Source organism: Bos mutus, chromosome 2, assembly GCF_027580195.1.
Source record: "Bos mutus isolate GX-2022 chromosome 2, NWIPB_WYAK_1.1, whole genome shotgun sequence".
NCBI classification, from domain to species: Eukaryota; Metazoa; Chordata; class Mammalia; order Artiodactyla; family Bovidae; genus Bos; species Bos mutus.
The window spans coordinates 14024914-14046533 of NC_091618.1; the positions used below are offsets into that span (position 1 = coordinate 14024914).

The following is a 21620-nucleotide window of genomic DNA, read 5'->3' on the forward strand; positions in this document are numbered from 1 at the left end:
GCAGAGCTTAGTAATGGAAGGACCATCCATGAAAATATCACCACCCCTAGAGACACATCATTCCCTCTAGGCATCCTGGTTCAACACCAAGCTCCAGCATTGCTTACTGAGAAGGAATACCGATACCCACTTAATTATTATGGAATTAATTCTCTTTGATTCTGACTAGATTCAGTTCCAAAATTTAAATTCCAGTTGCATGCCTTGGAGCAGAGGGTGATTTGTAGCTTTCCACAGAACCAACAGAAAAATGAGAAGAGCAGACGTGGCAGTTTGGCCACACACCCCTTTCATTATGAGATCATATGGAAGCTACATTGATACGTTCTCGTCCCATAAGCTATTCAGGACAGTGACAAAAAGACTTAGTCTCAGAGGGGGTTAATGGACCACATGTGAAGAGTCTAAACAGATTCTGTTAAATTCGGGTGACAATGGAAAATATTATGACAGAAAAGATTTCAGTTCCAGAAGACATCAGATTTGGGGATTTTTCTCTGCAGAATAAACAGGCAGCAGCCTTTTCTCCCTCTCACTCAAATTTGAGAGGGGTTCTCAAATTAAGGATTCCCTGTTATGCAAAGCTGACTCAACACAGCCTCATATGAAACCCTGGCTTCCCATCGTCTCCCTCCCTCCATCACACTCCACATTCCAACCACACTCCCTGTCTCTCATCACTCAGTGTGCTGCCCCCAGTCATCTCTGGACCTTGGCACATCGCGTTCCCTCTGCCTACATCGATCTCTGTCTAGACAGGGTTAGGTCTCTCAGCTCTGTGCTCCCCTGGTGCCTGGTACTGCCCCATCGCCCCATGTTACTGTAGCTGTTTGTTTAACTCTGCTGTCTGCCCCCCCCTGCCCCCCAAGACACTGTGTGGGCGTGGCCCTATCTGTCTAGGTTGCCTCTGAATCCCCAGAGCCTGATACTGCTCCCGGCACAAAATAGAAAGCGGAAATGGACTCATCAATTGCCAATCCGAATGATCTGTGTGTTGCCTTCAAAACCTGAAATAAATACGCTAAGAAATGAAGACAGGCAGGAATGTGAGCGAGCTCCCTGAAAGAAGGGGAAGGTGCACACCGCTCCTGCCTTTCCCTAAAAGCTTACCCAGCTCTTGCTGCTGCTGCTGTTGCTGCTGCTGCTGCTGCTAAGTCACTTCAGTCGTGTCCAACTCCATGCAACCCCATAGACAGCAGCCCACCAGGCTCCCCCGTCCCTGGGATCCTCCAAGCAAGAACACTGGAGTGGGTTGCCATTTCCTTCTCCAATGCATGAAAGTGAAAAGTCAAAGTGAAGTCGCTCAGTGGTGTCTGACTCGTAGCAACCCCATGGACTGCAGCCTACCAGGCTCCTCCGTCCATGGGATTTTCCAGGCAAGAGTACTGGAGTGGGTTGCCAGTGCCTTCACCGTACCCAGCTCCTACTTATGAGCAAAATCCATGATTTTTTTTTTTTGCTGACCACAGTAACAGAAGAGACTATAAAATTCAGCTTCCCATCTGGTTCTTCATGGTCCAAGAAAATACAGCAATTTCCAACTCCAGGGAGACAAGCACTCAAATCATGAAGGCTTAAACCTAGCCTGTTGTAGGATCCCCTGAAGAGTAGTATGATTTGACTCGAGGAGAAAAGAGAAGAAAGCGTCATTTACTCTGTAAGGGTCGATTCCCTGGTGGTCCTCAGAGGGGATGGGTTTGATGTTTCCTCATAGCGGTTTCCCCCCTCTGGCCTTCAAAACCAACCTGCTCAGTTCAACAGCTGGTCCTTGCTTCTCTTTCTTTCTACTCGTGCCAACACGCTTTTTATTGTGAAGCTCATCATCAGTTAGTGCTTCACAGATTGGGTTGAAAAGAAGCTGGCCTTCTGATGGGAGCACTTTAACATCTGTCCTTGTCCACTGTCAAAAACTGGCTGCTACTTCCATGCGAAGAGGATGAGTTTGCTTTTTCATGTTTTATGTTGAAATTAGGGTTAACTGAGAATTGCTGGTGAGAGATCAAATAAGAACTGGCTCCTCCTTTATCTAAAAGTATCATGTGAGACACTTGGCAGCCTCAAGAGTTTGCCTTATTTCATTTCTCTCGTCACTGGCACACCTTTCTGCTCCCGGCAGGAAAAAAAATAGGTCAAAGGTTCTGAAAAGCTCTTGGCATTTGGGGCTCGACAGGGGAAGAGCATTTTCAAAACCGTGCTGGAAATGCCAGCTCTGGAGAGGTTTGACAGCCAGTTTGAAAGCTTCAGGCAGTTTGGATAAGCATCTGGACTTCGGGTACATTTCTCAGCCTGCTCTGTGATCCCTTTGAAGTTTATCCAACTTGAATAAACCGTCCAGAAAGCTGGAGCCAGTAAAAAGGCTTTCTCTGGAAGTCCCCCTGGATGTGCCCTATCGCTTTCTCACAAGGTAGGCATCCCATCAGGATCAAGAGATCTGAAAAGCAGAAAAGGAAGAAGTCTGAGATAGAATGTTTCTATAATATTCATCTTTCTTTTTTTCTTCTTCTTCTGAGCCTTTTTACAAATGGAGAAGGAGGCAGCAGATGGATCACCAGAGTCCCAGTGGACTTGGAGGCCCATGAACTCAGATCTTATTGTGGCGTCCCGTGATCCCTTTGCACTGATGTAACCTCTTTCTGAAGGCCTAGGGCTAAAGATGTACAGAAAAATCACTCCACGTGCTAGATTAACAAAGAATAACAGAAGGATGCCGTGTGGAGTCCAGGAGGGCGGGTGAGAGGGCCCTCCATCGGTACAGGAAGGAATTTTCATGTCATTTCCCAGAGAAGCACTCCCTGCTTCCCTGGGCCCAGGGCTGCCACCTTATCTTTCCTCCTGTTTGCACAGACTTTTCTAATCATGGAATTACTGGAGCGGCAAGAAGAGAGTGTGCTTGCTTGGAAGAGCTGTCAGGCAGATAGATGAATGTACCTTAGCACCAAGTGGCAATTCTCAAGGTGCATCCTGGATGGAGCTTTGGGTCACACCCCAGAGGGTGGGTGGGGGTACCAGACACCCATCTCTTTTAAGGAAGAAAATAGGGAGTGGCCTCTATGAGCTGGAAAGAGGTCTTCAAACTGCTTTTGGTTCATTCATGAGAAGAGGTTGAGCAATGCCCTCTCTCTGACTTGGAGAAGTGTGCCATGAAGGATAGAACATGTGGTTCAGAGGACCAAAGGATGACTCAGAAGTATCGGAGAGGAGAGCTGAGCTGGGGACCCTCTCTACAGCAGCATTCCACAGCTTTACTGGTTGACCACAGGCAATGAAGGAGATGCCCCCTTTTGATCCTGGGACCGAATGGTAAGAAGAAGATGACAGAGATGCAGCTGCAGCCCCAGAGAAACCCCAGCGGCACTGAGATTGCAGATAGTTTTATTTCTTTATTGATAAAAAAATATTAATAGCAATTAAAAAAAATCTCAAACATTCACAACCCATCCAGAGTCCTATAAAGTTGGAGCCATTTGTTCCCAATGGAGCCCTTCATCTGATGGAAATGGCGATTTCAGCCGAAAGGTCCCTTCATGTTTTTCATGGGCGGGTACTGTTGCTCCATCGGCATGGCCCCAAAGCAGTCAGAGGGGTTACAGTGGCCGGTCTTGCCCGGCGGGCCTATGGGGCCTGGGGGACCGGGGATGCCAGGAATGCCTTGCTGGCCCATCGGCCCAGTCGCGCCCATCTTGCCATACCCTGGAGGACCCTGGGGACCTAAGGCAGGAAGGAGTCAGAGAAGGGGGATCAGGAAACCCAGGTCATAAGAAAAGAAGAAATAACAGTCATGGTAAATAATAGCAATACCTTACATCTGATGACTATTTCTCCAGCTACACCATATTTTCATGAAGACTTGATCTGATCCTGACATTGACTGAACAGTGACAATAATACCACTGGCTAATTTTATTCAGAGTTTCCACCTGCCAAGCAGAAGCCAAGTGCTTTCTCTGCATTATTCATTGAATCGTCACAACGACTCCATGAGAAAGAAACTATTATCTCATTTTGGAGATGAGGACACAGGCTCAGAGAGGTCACACACCTGCCATGTGGTGAAGCTACATCTCAGAACCAGGCTGTCAAACTTCAGTCATTTCTCTCTTAGGTTTGTCCAGGTAATATAGCCAGTAAGATGATGAGCGGGACCTAAGCTTGCATTCCCTGGCCCCACCACATCCAACTCTCTTCCACTCTGTCACGCTCGGCCACGTTAGGACTTGAGAACAGGCACGGGATGTCCCACCTAACCCTCAACACTCCTGCCCCACCAACGCACACACACGTACACACCCATGCCCTAGTAGAGTCTCTTATACTCAGTGTCATTACTATAAATGCTGGTTGATAGGCCTATGGTTATTTGGGACACTACACAACTATGCTATGGAAAGAACATCAAGAAAGGAGCTCTCAGCCGTTCCAGATTCGCAGTCTCCAAGACTGACTTTTCCTACCTGGGGGGCCAGGAAGACCAATTTCTCCTGCGATGCCAACACCGACGTCTCCCTTTTCACCTTTGGTACCAGGCAACCCTGAAACAAAAGAAATAAGATAAGACGTCCCATCCTGGAGTAGAAAAATGATCTACCTGGTCAGATTATTTGAAACACACATATACACGCAAACACTTGATTCACAACAGACCTCGTGCAATGCTTCTGTGTGCCCCCAAGAACCAGGCATGTACCCAGAGGGCAGACCTACCTCTCATCCCGGGCAAGCCCTGCCGTCCTTCTCTGCCAATCTGACCAGGGAGTCCCGGTGATCCCGGGGAGCCTGGCCGGCCTGGGGGACCATCCTTCCCTGGGGGCCCTGGTCGCCCTGGAGCTGCTGCCATCTCCATGGGAAACTGCATCCTGGAGGTGTAGTAAGCCATCCTCTCTGTAAGAAAGGACAGGGACAGGTCACAGGGCACCCTGGGCACTCAAAACGACAGGCTGCCAGCGTAGAATCCAAGACAGCCATTCTTCAGAGGGACGTCAGAGCGAGGAACACACAGGTGGATCTCTTAAATGGTCGCCTGTGCCCTCTCCCCCACATCGCTCCCCACAGTGATCTTCCTGAAGCCCAGATCTGATTCCAGCATCTCTTTTCTCCAGCAGCCTTCATTAGTCCACACCGGCTTCAGAATAAAGTCCAGACTCCTTGCTTGGCATTCAAGGTCTGCTTCCCAAGCAAGATGCCTAGCCCTCTTCTGGAAGGGTCCATGTTTTCCCTAGTCCCTAGCTTATTGATGTTGGATGAACAAATCAACAGGAGAAAAAGCTGAAAATGAAACCACGCCAGCCATCTTAAGGCTGCTGTGCACCCCTCTATTTAGACTCTCTGCAGACTCATTTGATATCAATTTTCTTGTCTGTCTCCTCTGCTTCAGTGGGGGCTTCGGGTGGGGGGCAGAAGGGAATCATTTTGTCTCTGAACAGAGCAGGTGAGAGGAAAGGCTGAAGTCTAATTGAACAGATGCCTGTAAGTGGGGGAGCGAGGTAAGTAGGGGGGTGGATACTTTAAGGGAAAGGAGGCTGGGGTGGGGTGGAGAAGCAGCTGGGAAGGGCAAACAGCACCCACTGCCAGCCAGTTCAGCTGCCACTTACCATCAAACATTTTAATGATCTCTTGTCTGATGAACCTCTTGATTTCATCATAATTCACCATGTCTCCCTGAGGAAAGAGAAGAAACCTGCCTCAATCACACTTTCAAGTCTGGGGCTCATCTCTCCTGGGAATAGATTTCATGGGAATAAAGGATGGGGGGGGCGGCGGCTGGGGAACAAAGGTCCCAGAAGCCTCCCACAGACGCTGAAGCCAATGTCCTAACCCCCTAAAGTGGAAGAAAACATTTTGTGCATCTTCCTAGGGAAAGGGTCTCCCCCTCTCCACTCTCCCACACAGTTAAGAACCACCCATATGGGGGTCATGCTCTTCTGTAGAGCATCAATAGGAGCTTCTAAAATGGTGTGCGCTCTACCTCGCACACCTGCTCTGTGGGACCAGTGCCCCTGGTGGCCAGCCTCCTCCTTACCATGGAGCCAGGCACCCCGGGCAATCCCGGGCTCCCCGCAGGCCCCGGAGATCCAGGGTGGCCTCTCTCTCCTGCAGGACCCGGTGGCCCCGCAGGTCCCATGGAGCCACTCTTGCCAGGCCCGCCAGGCATGCCAGCTCTTCCCTTCTCTCCTGCCTGGCCCTTCTGTCCTGAAGGCCCCGGGTCACCCTAGAGGACAGGAAGTCTCACAGTCCAACATTGCCAAGAGCCATCAAGTTTATCTCACAGTGTCTCAAGGGTCTGCCCCGGCTTCAGTGCCACACGCAGCCCCCAGCATCTCCCTCTGGATCACAGCATCTTGACAGGCTGCCCCGTGTCTCTGCCCCCAAAGCAGTCCTTTTAAAGGATGGTTTTCATGTTCTTACTCCCTGCTGAGAAATTTCCATGTCTCCCAGTTGCCCTCAGCATAAAGGTTTAATTCCTTGGCCGGGCATTCCAGGCCATCATGATGGGGTCCCGACTATGTCTTCTCCAGCCTCGTTTTCCTGCCCGGGTGCTTCCAGCCACGCCTTGCTGGTTATAGTTCTGACTCAGCCATGTGTCTTCGTCCTCCCGGCCTGGAATGCCTTCCCTCTCCCCAGTGTCCTCCTCCCACTCGGCTGTAAGGTCCCTGTTCTCTGTGCAACCTCCCCGACGCCCCAGGCTGAGTGGATCGCTCCCTCCCTCTGATTCCACAGCACTGCATCTAAAACCCAACAGGCTCCCGTGTTAGTGTGACTGGACTAAGTGGGCACCGGGCCCAAGGCTAGGAGAGAGGGCCTGGCAGGTGAGTAAAGCCAAGCGGATGCTCGCAGAATGAATGCATGAATCAATCAGGAGTGAATGAACACGAGGGTTCCATTCTTCCCACCATACCTAAGAACCTTGGGACAGCCCCACGTGAGAAGTGTTCAGAGACAAGGTTGCTCCAAGTCCCGCCCACTTCTCTTCCCTGCCCACTGGCCTTGCCGTGTCTCCTCTCCATGGCTAAAGTCAGAGCTTCGGGCTGGGCTTCATCAACTCATGAGCTGCTCCTCTCAAACCCAGCCAGAGCCCAACTCACCTTTGGACCTGGGGGTCCATAGAGTCCCTGTTTTCCAGGGGGTCCCTAGAAGAAAGCAGAAGTCAGGGGTGAAGTCTGGGCAGCATGTCCAAACCATCCAGGCGAAACAGGTGTCACGAAAGGACCTTCCAAAGCGTTAGGCCCCCAAACCTTGTCCTACTGAGTTCTGTGTGAGAAAGGACGAGAACCTCCCTGCCAAGAGCGTGGACAGCGGGAAGGGAGAATTATGTTTCCAGGACGTGGCCTCATATGATTGTGCTAGGTGGGTCCCTTGTCACAGACAGAGAAGTCAGAATGAAAGGGAAGGCCTGACAAGAGCTGGCCCCCAGGAGATGTTTATTTGGACTTTATTATTATCATTGGTTTTTTTGGACCAGATATATGGTTTAAAAAAAAGGAGAGTGAAAAACAAGGCTCACTCTCATCCTTCTTCCTAGTCCCCAGCTTCTCTCCTGTAATAACAAGGGCACCAGTTGCCTGTATATCCATCCAGAGACGGTCTGTACACACAGGGAGCATTTACCAAGTGAATGAAGAGGGGTCAGGGCAAAGCCAGGAGCTAAAAGCAGCATCCCCGAGAGAAAATGAGAAGCCCAGCACAACGGTACCTCTTTGCCAGCTGCGCCATCCATGCCAGGTTCACCCTGGGGAGCAGAGAGCAATGGAGCTTGTGATGAGCCCCAACCCAGCGTGGCATTTCATGCCTCACATCGCCCACTAGGCGTGGCCAGCCCCCATTCCACCTAGGAGCCACAATCCTCCCCACCTCCCCCCGACACTCTAGGCACAGGCTGTGGACACTCAGACCCCATGCCATGCTCCAGCCTGGCCCCAGCCACCCCCCGACTGAGCTCTGGGAGGGAAGAGCAGATTGCATTTGCCCTGCTCTTTGCTTGAGATCTTGGCATCTCGCACGTTTCCTGGCTCTGAGTGTATGTTCAGTGTTTGCTGAATGAAGGTTGTGAACCTGTGAACCTCTGACCTTGATGAAGTCCCAGAGTTTGGCCAAGGGAGCCTCAGTGTTCACTCCTTCCCCAAGACAGGAGAGGCTGCCCCCTGGGACCTGCTCACTTCTAGTGAAACACTGGGGAAGAGGAATCTATGCTTGCAAGGCAGATTCATCAGGGGACTCTGGAGGTTCTTAGCCTGTAGGTAGGAGGGACGGAAGACTGATGGGACCTGCCTGCCCAGGGCCCATGGCAGGAATCAGAGGAGTGGGCGGCAAGACTCGAGCCTCTTGGCAGATTGGTTGGAGTCATCCCCTCCGTTTCAGGGCACCAGCCCCATGGGCATTGCTCTTGTCCCCACAGAAGGAAGTCTGCTTGGGTGGAAAGCACCCCAGCCTGAGGGCTAGGAGACCTGGGTCCCTGCCTCAGTCCCCTGGGAGATTTTTCATCCCTGAGCCTGGCAGTCAGTTCCACCTGATGTGGTCCACCTGTTTGGAACCTCTGAAAGAGGGAGTACCGCAGAGTGGCTCCGGACCCAAGTTCTGGAGTCAGGCAGCCTCTTAATACTTAATAGCTGTGTGACTCTGGGCAACCTACTCAACCTTGCTGAGCCTTGGTTCCTTCGTCTGTAAAACAGGGACAATCAGACCTATTAAATAGGGTTGCAGTACAGACTGAATGACAACATGTCAGGCATGTAGGTCACCATTGAGGCCAGTGTCAGGGACCAGTGTATTGCAGCTCTGGGTATACACGCTAACTGGCACTAAGGAGTGGTTTCAGAGTTGCTGGGAGAGCTCCAGCAATAACACTGCGTTTGGGTGTCTGACGTTTACAGGTTTTCTATGCGACCAACCAGCTCCCCTGGGGAGGGGACAGGGGTGGAACAGGGAGCAGTTTCCCCATCCGACACCTCGAGGAGGGATGTGCACGTGAGTGCTAGGTCAGAGGCAGCCGTCTGCTGCGTGGCTGGCCCAGTGCTGGCTTGTACAGCTTGTCCTTTATTCCAAATAGGATGCGATCCTCAGGCACAAACTCCAAGCTGCCATCGTGGTGCTGAACACCCCTCCTTCCCCAGAGACCTCCGAAGTGCAGGACTGTGTGCAACTGACAAGGTTCACTGGCCCTTTCCCCCGGGGCTGAGCCCTAAGAGGTGGGGTCTTACCGGGGGACCAGGGTGTCCAGGGGGGCCAGGTTGGCCTGGAAGACCTAAAAGGCCCCTTTCTCCAGTGGCTCCACGGTCTCCTTTTGGGCCCTAGAGAAAACGATGGAGATGGCGGGAGGGAAGAGTGAACCCCACAGAGCCAGAGGCAGACACTGAGCACAAGGGACCCTGTCCCCAGTTCCAAGGCCCCAGCAGGGGAGGTGGCGCTGCCTGAACTTGGGGAAGGACCCCGGGGTAGCCTCCGGGCTTCTCCGGAGGTCTTCACCCCAAGCCAGTTAGGGAGATTGACTGGAGGCAGGAGAGGCTTACAAGAGGGAAGGAGTGGGGACAGGGACACGCAGGGACAAACACCGGGGAGGGAGGGACGCGAGGAGGAGCACGGCACTCACCACTGCAGATATCCCAGCTGGGCCTGGCTGGCCTGGAGGCCCCGGCGGCCCCTAAAGGGAGACGAAGTCAGTGGGTTGGAAAGAGGCTCAGGTAACGAGGCCCCAGGAGGTGGCAAGGGACCAACCGCAGGAACAAGCCCTGAACTTGGTTACGGCAGCTCCATTCTCTTCCCTGGGCCTTTCTTCCATCTACTCTTGCATTTAATCTGTGCCTGGGGATCCCTGGGCACACAGGATGCTCACACCTGCTGCTTGCCGAGTGGTGCAACTGGGGCCTGCACAGAGGGAATGATCTGGGAGCCAGAGCCAAGCGCAAGGGAGTGAAGCACATGGCACCTGGGCCTGGATGTCTTCTGAGGACCCCCAACAGCCCCCACCCTGCCGCCTTCCTTCTGTTCTGTGGGGAGAGCAGAAACCAGGAGCTTGTCTCTGTGCGGAGGCAGGTGAGGGAGAGGGGCTCAGCTCCAACCCCAACATCCTCGCAGATAAGCCCCTAGCTTCCTGGTCTCCTGCCGCTCACCCATCACTGGGGGGTGACGAACCTCAACTGCACAGGATGGCTCCCACCTGCCCCATCTCTCCACATCCCGCCCTGGAGGCCCAGCTCACACGTCACCTCCCTGGTCAGAACGACACTTCCTCTGAACCAATGGGGACACGCGGGTCTCTCTCGGAGCACCTTCCTCTGTACTCACAGATGGAAAGTTCTGGAGGCACGGGCTCTGTTCTACTCATCTGAAGCCTCCCAGGGCAGGAGTGGCCAGCCCTCACCAGAGGGCTGAGCTGGATGGACGGAGGTGGGAAGAGGAGCCCTGCACACCCCAGCCCCCTAGTGAGTCTCCACAGTTCAGAGTGTGTGACTCTTTCTTTCATCTCTGATGTGGAACCGGGGCAGACAGGGCTAGACCTGGGGTCCCCAATGCAAGGTATCTGGATCCCTTGAGAGCCATAAAAACAGTAATGAGGCCCCAAGAGTTCTTGTTGTGGGGTCCTGATCTATTTTTAACATTCCAAAAGCCTTCTGGAAAGCGGACGGCTAGTGTATTCCCTTCTCTCTGGAACCCCACCAGCTCAGAGCCGTCACACTGATCAAAGGCACCCATTGGCAGACATCTGCGTTACAGACGCATCAAGGAGAAGGGAAAGCCATTATTTCATAAACCTCCTCTCCAAGTCACCCTTTGTCAGTAAACACACCACCCACTCACCCGGCTGCCCGAGCCAAACAGGAGTCATCCTCGATCCCTCTCCTGCCGCCTCCTGCCCCTTTGCCATCTGGGTCATTAGCAAGTCCTCTACCTCCAAACACTTGCGGGATGGGTCCACTGCCCCCTGCTCCAGCGCCACCCCCCGTCCACTGACATCTCTGCTTCCACTTGCACGTCCTCCCCCTCCTGCCCTGAGGTCTTCCACCATCTGCACCACAACCTCTCCCAGCTCAGCCTTCCCATCCCCACTCACGCCCTTCTCAAACTCCACTCCCCTGTGCCCTGCCTGTCTCAGGCTCTCTGCAGCAGCTACACCCCTGCCTGGACACTCCTCCCCCAGTCGGCTCGATAGCTGGCTGCTGCATGTTATTTGGGCCCCTGCTCAAAGACCACTTCTCCAGGGAAGTCGCCTCCCAGCCCTCCCCAGGACATCACATCACCACCTGGTCCCTCCGCACCCATCAACATGCTGTGCCCGTGTGGAAGTTCTGGGATCGGGGGACCATTCTACCTTACTCACTGCCATAGCCCAGGGCTTGGAACAGTGCCTGGCATGGAGCAGGTGCTCAATAATTATTTGTTGAATAACCGAATGATGTTTGTTTGATAAGCAAACTCGAATGTGCCCAGAAAATATGAAAATGGCACAGAGCCGGGGAACTGCTGGATGGGGTGAGCCCAGAGCCCCTTCTGGTTCTGTATGGCTGGTGCTGCTCCTGCAGTCAGTTCTTTCAAGTCATCATCAGCTTGCCCACCACCACCACCACCCAGCCCAATGCAATCCAAACTCTTAGAGAGACAGAGACTAAAACAGGTCAACTCACAACATGGCCAGGGGGGCCGGGTCTTCCCTGGGGTCCCATGGCACCAGGCTCACCCTGCAGGAGCCAGAAAGAGGAAGAAATGACACAGATACAGACTCAGACACACGGGCTGTTAGGCAGGAGAGGATGGAGCAAAGCAGATGGGACACACCAACGGCCAGAGGAACCACGCTGAGCCCTGGCCTCTAGGTCTAAGCCCTACGGGACCAGCCCTACCCGTGAGTATGGTTGGAGGGGGAAGCAGAGACCAGGCCTTTGTAGGTTAGCAGCCCATAGGGGCAGGAGCCAGTTATAAGCCTTAAGAGGGGAAGGTCAAGATGTGCAGAGTTGGGGAAAACCTCCCCCAGAAGGCCAAGCAGAGGAGGCGGCCACCTTGCCAGGGAGGAGGGAGGAAGGGGCAGCATTCAGGACTCAGCAGAACCCAGGGCTGTCTAAAGGCAGCATGCGTAGACCCTGGGCCCTTACCTCTGCTCCGGGCCGGCCACTGCTGCCCTGGGGGCCTGGCTTTCCACAGTCGCCCTGGAGGAGAGAGGGGCATCTGGGGCTCACCAGTTTGCCACTTGGCTCTGCCACCCCCAACTGATCCCACATCAGAGGGGTCCTGCCACATGCCGGTGGCCCCCTGATGCCCTTAGGCTGGCAGATGGCAAAGCCCTGACCCGGTCTGCCAGGCACCAGTGGCCTCAGAAGGCCTGGATGCTGGAATGGCATCTCAGTCAAGGGTCAGGTGGCCTGTCCACTCCAGCTAGGCTGACCCATCTGCTCGGGGTCGAGCCTTGAGAAGAGCCGAGAAAACCTGATGGGCGGAAGTCACCAGGTCCTTACCTTCTGTCCTGGGAGGCCAGGATGGCCGGGTTTTCCCTTGAAGCCCTGGAAGACAAAGCAGGAGCTGCCACGTCCTTCGGCTCAAGCAGAGGCCACTTCTCACTCTTCCCTCCCCGGGTCAAACAAGTTAAACCCACCCAAAGTCATTAACTCAGTCCCCAGGGGACATGGATGCGAGCTGCCCTGCCCACCAAGGCACCTACCCAGCTTTGGAACCTCTCAGTTCCCAGCCCCTCCCCGCAGCTCAGCTTACCGGGGGTCCCATGAGTCCGGGAGGGCCAGCAGGACCAGGGTCCCCCTAGGGAAAGAGACCAGGGGCACAGAGACAGGAGCTTTGTCCAGCTTGTGCCCACTCATTCACCACTGTCTCCGCCTTTCTTCAGCCCCTCCCCCAGCTCTCCCAGGATGGAGGGTCCGACTTGGCTGTGCACCCTGAGTGAATCCTGGCCCCTCTCTGAACCTGTTTTCCTTCTTTTGGGTACAGAAGGCAGTTGACCTTGATGTTCTTCCCTTTGCCATGGCCCCCTCCTTTTCAGATACCCCAGTAAAACCAGGCTCAAGGAGCCAGGGCTGCCCTGGTCCCTCCGTGTGTGCAGCCTGTTCTTTCTGATGCCCAGCCTAGTTTCTTAGTTGATTGAGCTTCTGGGTGTAAATTTACTGCCTTCACGGCCTGCCAGGACATCCAACCTGGTTAAGGCCAACCGGAAGAATGGAGAAACGAGGGGGCTCTGGGGCCTTCAGAAAAGTGGGGTGCAGTGAGATGCAGACTGAGGGAAGGTGGGGGCACCTCCTGAAAGCGGTGTGGGGGATGAGATTCAACTCCTTTCATCAGGGTTCCCTTGGCTTTGGCTCTTGGGGAAGGAAGGAGAAGGAAAGGGGTGCCCTCCTGGGCCCACGTCTCACCCTCAAGCCAGGTTTGCCATCCTTCCCATCCAGACCATCCAGACCGGCGGGGCCCTGGAAACGAGGAAAAGGCACTTCTGCATGTTGCGCTGGAGCCCTTGGAGGCGGAAGCCTGACCAGCCCTGCCACCCTCTCCATCCCATCCACCCCTCATCCCACTCCCGCCCCTAAACACACACACACACACACACACATACACATCCACACCCCATCTGTCAGGCTATGACACACTCACCTGAATCCCGGGAGATCCTGGTGGTCCAGGGGGACCAGGCAGACCTGATGGGCCTCGAATCCCTTCACTGCCCTGGAAACGAGCCCCCCAACAAAGTCAGCAGGACCTTGTCCCTCTCCCTCCCCTGGACACACCAGCAGGAGAAGGGACCCTGGGCCACAGGGGCTGGTGGCTATTGGAAGTCAGGACAGCTGGCTTCAAATCCCAGTTCGGTTCTGGTCTAACTGGCTGTATCCCACATATCACTTGCCCAAGAAGATCTGTCTTCATCTACAGAGCATCCTCTTTCTGCACTGCTCCACAAGAAAGGGACAGAGCCTGCTCAGTCCAGCACCTTCCCCAGGGCTGACCGACTGGCCTGCCAGGTGCTTGGTAATGCAGGCTGGGCCTCTGGTCCCCCAGATGGAACAAGGGTGGCTCCTGTCCCCGAGGAGCTCACAGTCCAGTGAGGATCACAGACCCATGACAACGAAGGGCAGTGTAACAGTCCCTGTGCTCTATGAGTCAGGGGCCCTGGGCGTTCCGAGGGGAACTGGGTGTCCAGAAGAGGGCGCAGCTCACTCTGCTGGGGAGGGACAGGGTTGGGGGGTGGTCGGCGGTCAGGGAAAGTGTCACAGAGGAGTCCGCAGGCACTGGGCTCTGAAGGGTGGCTGGGATTTGGGCAGCTGGAGAAGGGGGAAAGGGTGTGCCACTGGGGACTTAAGAGAAGGATAAAGATTTGGAGGGGGTGACATGCCTGGTCTAGCCTGTATGATGGCAGGGGTGGGGAGGAGGCTGGAAGAGTTAGATTGGGGGAGGACACTGAACTCTATACTAGACTTTATCAAATGGACTGCTGCTGCTGCTGCTGCTAAGTCACTTCAGTCGTGTCTGACTCTGTGCGACCCCATAGATGGCAGCCCACCAGGCTCCCCTCGTCCCTGGGATTCCCCAGGCAAGAACACTGGTGTGGGTTGCCATTTCCTTCTCCAATGCTTGAGAGTGAAAAGTGAAAATGAAGTCGCTCAGTCGTGTCTGACTCTTAGCAACCCCATGGACTGCAGCCTACCAGGCTCCTCCATCCATGGGATTTGCCAGGCAAGAGTACTGGAGTAGGGTGCCATTGCCTTCTCCGTCAAATGGACTAGTGGCTTTCAAACTACTTCTCAGAGCCTGGGGGCTCCTGGAGGACTCTGGAGGGGCTGGGGGCACAAAGTGGAGACCCAGGGGTGGGTCTACCCCTTGCTTAGCCAGAGAAGCTCCACTTGCATATTTGTTTGTTTATTAAGATTTTTTAAAATATGGACCATTTTTAAAGTCTTTATTGAATTTGTTACCATATTGCTTCTGCTTTATTTTTTTGTTTTTTTTTTTGGGCCCAAGGCATGTGGGATCTTAGCTCTGCCACCAGGAATCGAACCCACACCTCTTGCATCAGAAGGCGAAGTCTTAACCATTGGACTGCCAGGCAAGTCTGCTTTATAGATTGAGCATTCACATGAGATTCTGTGTAAAAGCCTTGTGATGGTGGTTTAGTCGCTAAGTCGTGTCCAACTCTTGTGACCCCCATGGACTGTAGCCTGCCAGGCTCCTCTGTCCATGAGATTCTCCAGGCAAAAATACTGGAGAAGGCTGCCGTTTCCTTCTCCGGGGGATCTTTCCCACCCAGGAATTGAATGCGGGCCTCCTGCATTGAAGGCAGATTCTTTATCAACTGAGCTATGAGGGAAAAGCCTTGGGAACTACAAAATAAAGCCCAAAAAACACCGCTACAGGCACTGGGCCGCCACTGACAGTTCAGAGCAGGGGAAAAGGTGGGAGAGAATGTGTGAATTAGAATGTTTATCAGAGAAGGGAGGGCGAGGCAGGCAGCTTAGTAGGGCAGGTGGCAGCATTTCCCCAGGGGCAAGAGGCTGGCTGCCCTGGAGCAGTCAGTGGCTGTGGGGCTCGCCAAGGGGAAGGGCTCCAGACAGAGACCCCATGGGAGGGGTCAGGGGGAGAGAGCTTCAGGTGGTACTGCAATGCCACCAGCTACCAGGAGGGGTCAGCACAACCCCAGGAAATGGCGGCCCCGCAGGGAGTCAAGCTGGAGAACCGCTGCCCAGAGGTTTGGGAGTAGGCAATGACTGGCCTAAGGAGAGCAGGCAGCCCTGGATACAGAGCCAGCACGGAAGACTCTGGCGGGGGCCGCCACCCAGGTAAAGGGAGATGGCACCCGCCACTGCTTCAATCATGGCTGATCGGGGAGGCAGCAAGGGTGTGGGGGTTCTCCTGAGTGGGGTTGGGGATGGGGGGGACAAATCTTAGCTCTTTTGCTATCTTGCTGTGCCCTGGAATGCCACCAGCACTCCAGGGCCTTCCAGCATTCTCTGGGCCTCATTTCTTCACCTGAACTTAGACCAAGGTGGCCCCTTCTAGGAGTCCTTTCCCGCTTTCAGAGGAAAGAGGCGAGGCTACAGACCTCCTGCCCCTCCCTCTGGGCCGTGATCCTCCCACTCCAAGCTCACAGGTCAGACTACGGGCCTCCTGACACCTCCTGACACTGCCCGCCTGTCACATCTGGAGAAGCCCAGAGGGCGGGCTGAGTCAGGGACGTCAGCCTCCAGACCAAAGCAGCGGTGGTTTAGAGGCTAAGTTGTGTCCGATTCTTGCAGCCCCATGGACTGCAGCCTGCCAGGCTCCTCTGTCCATGGGATTCTCCATGGCAAGAATACTGGAGTGGGTTGCCATTTCCTTCGCCAGAGGATCTTCCCAACCTAGGGATCGAACCCGGGTCTCCTGCATTGCAGGCAGGTTCTTTACCCGCTTAGCTACAAGCGAAGCCCTAAAGACCAAAACCAAAAGCAGAGCTAGTCCCAAAGCCAAACCCAGGGATGGCCAGTGTGGGCGCTCCCCGACTGCTGCTCCTTCCCACCCTTGTCACCAGGTCACAGGCCATGCCTACCCTCTTTGGCCCTTGGGGACACTCTGAGCCTGGCTCCCCAGGAGGCCCATTCCCCTTTCCTGCTGTTGTCAGACCCAGAAGGCAAACGCCCAGAGCTCCTCTCGCTGCTAAACAGGGGGTTTCCAGTCTTGGATGTGCTTCTCTCAACTCCTTGCCCTGCCCTAGAGGAGCTGCAAGCTGGCCCAGGCCACCTTGTCACATTCTAGTGGGCCACCTCTCACCACACCCCTCTGCCTTTTCCCCAGCCAGCCTCTCCTACTAGGGGAGGTGCAGAGCTTGGTGGCACAGAGGCCAGGAGGCATCCTGGACCCAGCCCTGGTGGCCCACTGGTCTGCCCCGGCCCTGTTGCCCTACAGAAATTGCTGGGCCCATTCTCGAGTCTCTTTGCCCATCCTTGCTATAACTGAGTCAGTCCTTGAATTTCTGAAGGCCTGATACTAGGTGTGTGTGTGGGGGGGGTGGGGGGTGAGGGTGGGAGGGGGCAGACAGGGGCTAGGAGCTGCGTGGCTCAGATCTGTGAGTGTGGCCAACTTGGGGGTCCTGCTCACCTTCTCCGCTTGGGGGCCGGGTGGGCCAGGTGCTCCAGCTTTGCCTGGGAATCCAGGGGGACCCTAAACCAACAAAGGAACAGGCAGGGATGAACAGTGGGGCTGGAAAAGAGCTCCACTTCCTTCTTCCTCTTGGGTGTCCTTCGCGTTGTGTTAACATGGGCCCACCCAGGAGGCCTTGCTCTCCGGGTCTCTGTTCCTGGAATCAGGCCTGACCACCCAGGCCGTTCCTCCTCCCGGGCCTTCCTCCCTCCCCTCCCCAGGCCCACCCTCATGCGGCCTGGCCTCAGCAGGCCTGCCCCTGACAGACTGGGAGCATCCGACAGAGCTGGCTTTGTGTCTGCACTCACCGGGGGGCCTGGAAAGCCGGGTTGCCCTTGGAATCCCTAGGGGAAGAAAGCAAGGGGCAGTGTGCTGTGCCACCCTCTCTCCAGCCTGGCTGCCCAGGTGGAAAGAGTGACACAGTGAGGCTGCTTCGAGTCGTGGGGCCTTGTCCTCCACTCTGCCCCTGAAGGCCGGCAGCTGAGGCTCTGGGCAGGAGGTGAGGTTACAGCTCAAGGATGGTGGAGGCTGGGAGGCTACAGCTGGTCCCCACTCCCATACATAAGACTGACCACCGGGGAGAGGCCCCCTTCCCTGCCTCCCCCCAGCCCTTCACAGTGGTCAGAACAACCAGCTAGGTCCCTGTCACCACTCACCTGGTCTCCTTTCTCACCCGAGCTTCCTTGGGGCCCTCGCTCTCCTCGGGGACCCTGTCACCACAGAGAACAATGCATCTGGAACCCCCAGATGCAACCCCCCATGCAACTGTCCTGTCCCCCAGACTCCAAGGCAGGATCAGGGATTCTCATGTCCACATCTCCCTGTCCCCTTCCTCACTCACCGCTGGGCCTGGGGGCCCTGGGAGGCCTTCAGATCCTGGTGGGCCCTGGTGGCACAAAGGAGCAGAATCAGTCCCTCTGGCTGGGGGAGGGGGATCAGGGCTTAGGGCAGGGGCTGGGCGCAGAGCAGAGGCAGGGATGTGGCGGAGGCACTTCCAGGCTGCAGGACTCCTCTCCCTGGTGTTTGGCCGCCCTTTCCCTTGCCTGAGCTACCGAACCAGCCTCTTAACTAGTTCTGCCACTTCTGAGTTCACTCTAAGTGCCAGCTCCTCTTCTTCAACACAGCTCTGATTATAACACCCTCTTGCTCCAACACCCTCCATGGCTCCCCTCCGCCAACCGAACGCTGAGTTTCAAGGCATCCTGTGATCTGATACCAACCACCCATTCCTGCTTCACTTCCCTCACCTTTTCTTATCTTCTGCCTGGTTTGGTCCGACTGCTGTTCCCTGAATACCATACATTCACACCACTGACTGTCCCCTCTACCTACAATGTCTGCCATCCCTTATACTTTCCAGGTCTCTTGAAACCTTATCAAACCATCCATGGCACCAATCTGTTCCAGGGGTGCCCCCACCCGTGGCCTCTCCCTCTGGGATTCCCCAGCATGGACAACCAAATGTCCTTCCCCACCCTTGACCCTGAAGCTCCATTCAAGGCTCAGCTCCAATGCCAGCCCCTTAGAGAGGCCTCCCTAACCCTCTGTCTACAGCATCCTGTTCATGGCTCCAGCTTGATTTTTTCCACCAGTCCCATCTCTCCTAATTTATGTGTATCTGTTTATTCATCTGTTATCTGCTTGTCCCACTGGAACTTAGCTCCCTGAGGGCCAGGGGCCCAACTGCCTGTTTTATCTGTCAAGGAATCTTCAGAACAGAGCCTGGCACCTAGAAGGCCCCTGGAGAAAGATGTGCTATTGAATAAAGGCACAACCAGGGTTTACAGCATCCTACCTGGCCTCACCAGCGGCTGTGGGTGGGCGGCATGAGTGATGGGGAAGGGAAGACAAAGGTTTGGGGAGGCTAGAAACAAACAGGGATGGGTTCAAGTCCAGCCTCCACCCTAATTCACTAACTAGCTGCAGGACCTGGGGTGAGCCCAGTCACCGGAGGCTCCCACTGATGACCTGAGCTCAGGGTGGGTCTGGCACACTGGCTGAACCACCATTGGGTCTGGGTGGCCTGAGACAGGCTTGGAGGCAGCGGGGTCCAGAGTGTTGGGCTGGCTCTCCAGCCTGTGGGCGTGGGGTGGGAGGAGGTCCCCTCTTCCAGGCAGCCCCTCCAAGCCATCTCCACTAAACCCGGCGGATCCTCCTCACAGCTGCCGCCCCCGCAGCAACCAGCCGGCAGCACCGACTGCTTGAGACGCAGCTGGAGGATTCAGGGGGTTGGGAAGCTGGGGTCACGTCTCGCGTTCACGGGGCAGCTGGGAAGCTCTCCAGGCAGCGGCAGTGGAGGAGGAGGTGGGCGGGCAGGGACCAGCCATCTGAAGCCCTTCCTCCCGCCCCCGCGCGGGAGCAGCACTCAGGCACTCACCGATTCTCCCTTCTCTCCCGGGGAACCCGCGTAGCCTCGCTCCCCCTTGATGCCCTGACAGGCAGCAAAGAGAGAGGGAATTAGCCCCACGGCCTGCCTGGCGCGGCGCGATGAGAGGGGTGGAGACTGCAGCTGGCACCCAGACTGGCACTTGGGCGCAGATGGCACCCAGGAAGAGGCTGGGAACCAGTGGGGTGGGGTGCTCTCTGAGCGGGAGCTCGGCTCCGGGTTTCCCACCACCATTCGGTGGAAAGGAGGAGGGTAGTCATGTCTACCGAACTCGGGCCTCCGCGGGGTCTCCCCAACTTTCCCTCCCCCTCCCCACCAGACAACCTTCAGTCCTCTCCCTGGGAGGCTCCGGCTGCTCTGAGCCTCTGGCCCCTGATGTGTAGCGACTGCTGTGGGCTCCCCCCAAAGCAGAGAGGTGGGCCAACTCCCACTCCCAAGGGGGCTTATATGGCGGGGGAGGGGGGGGGGAGGTTGGTCTCTGAATGGACAGCCTGGCAGAAAACACCCGCTGAAATGCTTATAAAGGAGGAAGCACACTGAGGCTGCTCAAGCCTGGTCCTGTACTGACCACCATCCCTGGGCACCGGGACCCCCCACCCCCACCCCGCCTCCCCGGCCCCCCCACCCTGTCCCCGACCTGGGCCTGCTTACTCACAGGCAGTCCTGGGGGGCCCATGGCGCCTGGGTAACCAGGTTGCCCTGGAGGACCCTGCAAAGAAAGGGAGACGTGATGGGCCAGCCCTTCAACGTTTCTGTCACCCTCCCTGGGTAAGAGGGTGGCCAAGGCCAGCCAGCCTGCAGCTGCCCCTCAGCAGGTGCCAGTCCACCCGGGGACAGCCACCAGTCCGCCCCCCAGGACAGCCACCACCTCAGGCCGTGTCCCCTAGGCCAGCTTCCCTCAGTGGAGACCACCACCAGAGGCCTGGACCCTGGGGGGCCGAGCCAAAGGAGGAGACCCTCCCAGGCGGGGGATGATGAGGACTGGGGTTGGGGAGTGAAAGGAGCAGGCCAAACGCTGCAGGAAGAGGGAGCTAGGAAGCCCCCGGGGATGGGGGTGTCTGCCCCTAACAGGAGTGAGGGCACCTGGAGATCAGCTTCCTTGGATCCTGAGGGCTTGTGAAGATCCCAGTGCTGAGGGAATCAGGGCTGAGGGGCAAAGAGTTTCACCTCCCCGTCTTCCACTTGACAACCGCCCCAGGGGGCCCAACTCGTCTCCCCAGGGCTCTTCACGTATCACCACCCCCTGCCACCCCCTCTTACCGGCTCCCCCTTCTCTCCCGTCAGGCCCCTGAGGCCTCGCTCTCCTTGAAGACCCTTGGAGAGAAAAATCATGAGAAACTGCAGGGGAGGGCAGTCCCCACCCAGCCCCTGCCTCCTCCCCACAGCCCCGCAGCCCTGTGTTCCCATTCTAGGCAAAGGTGGAGGGGTGGTGGCTGCTGGTGGCCCCCAGAGTGTCCCCAGCAAAGTGACCATAGGGGGTGGACCCAGAAGGGCAACACTGTCAGAGGTATAAATTCCCACATACGGGTGCCTCTCAGGAGCGAGGGCCCCCACGATGGGCCACCAGAGAGAGATACCGCCCAGGCGGGTGACTGTCACTGGTGGGTCCTACTGTGACCACTGTCTGGGGCGCACCTTCAGGAGAGTGACACATGTGCTCCCTCCGAGGGGCAACTGTCAGCAGAGGTGTCCCTAGAGTGCTCCCCACCAAGATGTATTACCCGATGCCCGACACTTACCTGTCCAAGCCCCCCGCCCCCAACCCCAGGCAAAAATCAACTTCCTTTAGGGATGCTGGGGAAGGACTCAGGAAGGCTCCCTCCAGAGCAGTCCCTGTCTCTTTGGGGATATCTGTTGCAAAGTAGAGTCCCCATCCCTCATCCTCAACCTGGACTTCATAGATGCAACGCACACCGTTAAGGGGCTGTGTCTGCCCCTTCTCCCTCATGCCTTCCAGAGACGCGGTGCCCAAACCTTTCCACGACACAAGACAGATGGCTAGACGGACAGATGGCCCCTCCACCCAAGCAAGCAGAAACAGACAAGGTCCGGCCAGGATGAGGACGTGGGGACAGATGGAGCTGTGACAAGGAGGGGCCCTGCTCCCTGAGCTGCCATCACCAGCCCTAGGAGGAGAGGAGCCAAC

At 55.9% G+C, this 21620-nt stretch overlaps 1 protein-coding gene across 6 annotated transcripts in view; it reads right to left on the reverse strand.

Annotated features, from left to right (window-relative positions):
* Positions 1–3365: 3365 nt before the first annotated feature.
* Positions 3366–21620, reverse strand: part of COL16A1 (collagen type XVI alpha 1 chain) — a 56055-nt gene continuing 37800 nt past the window's right edge. For all 6 annotated transcript variants that reach the window (XM_070384471.1, XM_070384478.1, XM_070384470.1 and 3 more), the window contains 22 exons: positions 20735–20788; positions 20130–20183; positions 19466–19519; positions 17930–17974; positions 17745–17798; positions 17397–17432; positions 17047–17109; positions 13576–13647; positions 13341–13394; positions 12691–12735; positions 12438–12482; positions 12078–12131; positions 11613–11666; positions 9581–9631; positions 9192–9281; positions 7688–7723; positions 7080–7124; positions 6017–6205; positions 5589–5655; positions 4702–4878; positions 4452–4529; positions 3366–3708 (listed from right to left, as the gene is read on the reverse strand). In XM_070384471.1, the coding sequence (XP_070240572.1) occupies positions 3506–3708; positions 4452–4529; positions 4702–4878; positions 5589–5655; positions 6017–6205; positions 7080–7124; positions 7688–7723; positions 9192–9281; positions 9581–9631; positions 11613–11666; positions 12078–12131; positions 12438–12482; positions 12691–12735; positions 13341–13394; positions 13576–13647; positions 17047–17109; positions 17397–17432; positions 17745–17798; positions 17930–17974; positions 19466–19519; positions 20130–20183; positions 20735–20788 (1620 nt within the window). In that variant the 3' untranslated portion in view covers positions 3366–3505. The remainder of the gene's footprint in view (positions 3709–4451; positions 4530–4701; positions 4879–5588; positions 5656–6016; positions 6206–7079; positions 7125–7687; positions 7724–9191; positions 9282–9580; positions 9632–11612; positions 11667–12077; positions 12132–12437; positions 12483–12690; positions 12736–13340; positions 13395–13575; positions 13648–17046; positions 17110–17396; positions 17433–17744; positions 17799–17929; positions 17975–19465; positions 19520–20129; positions 20184–20734; positions 20789–21620) is intronic.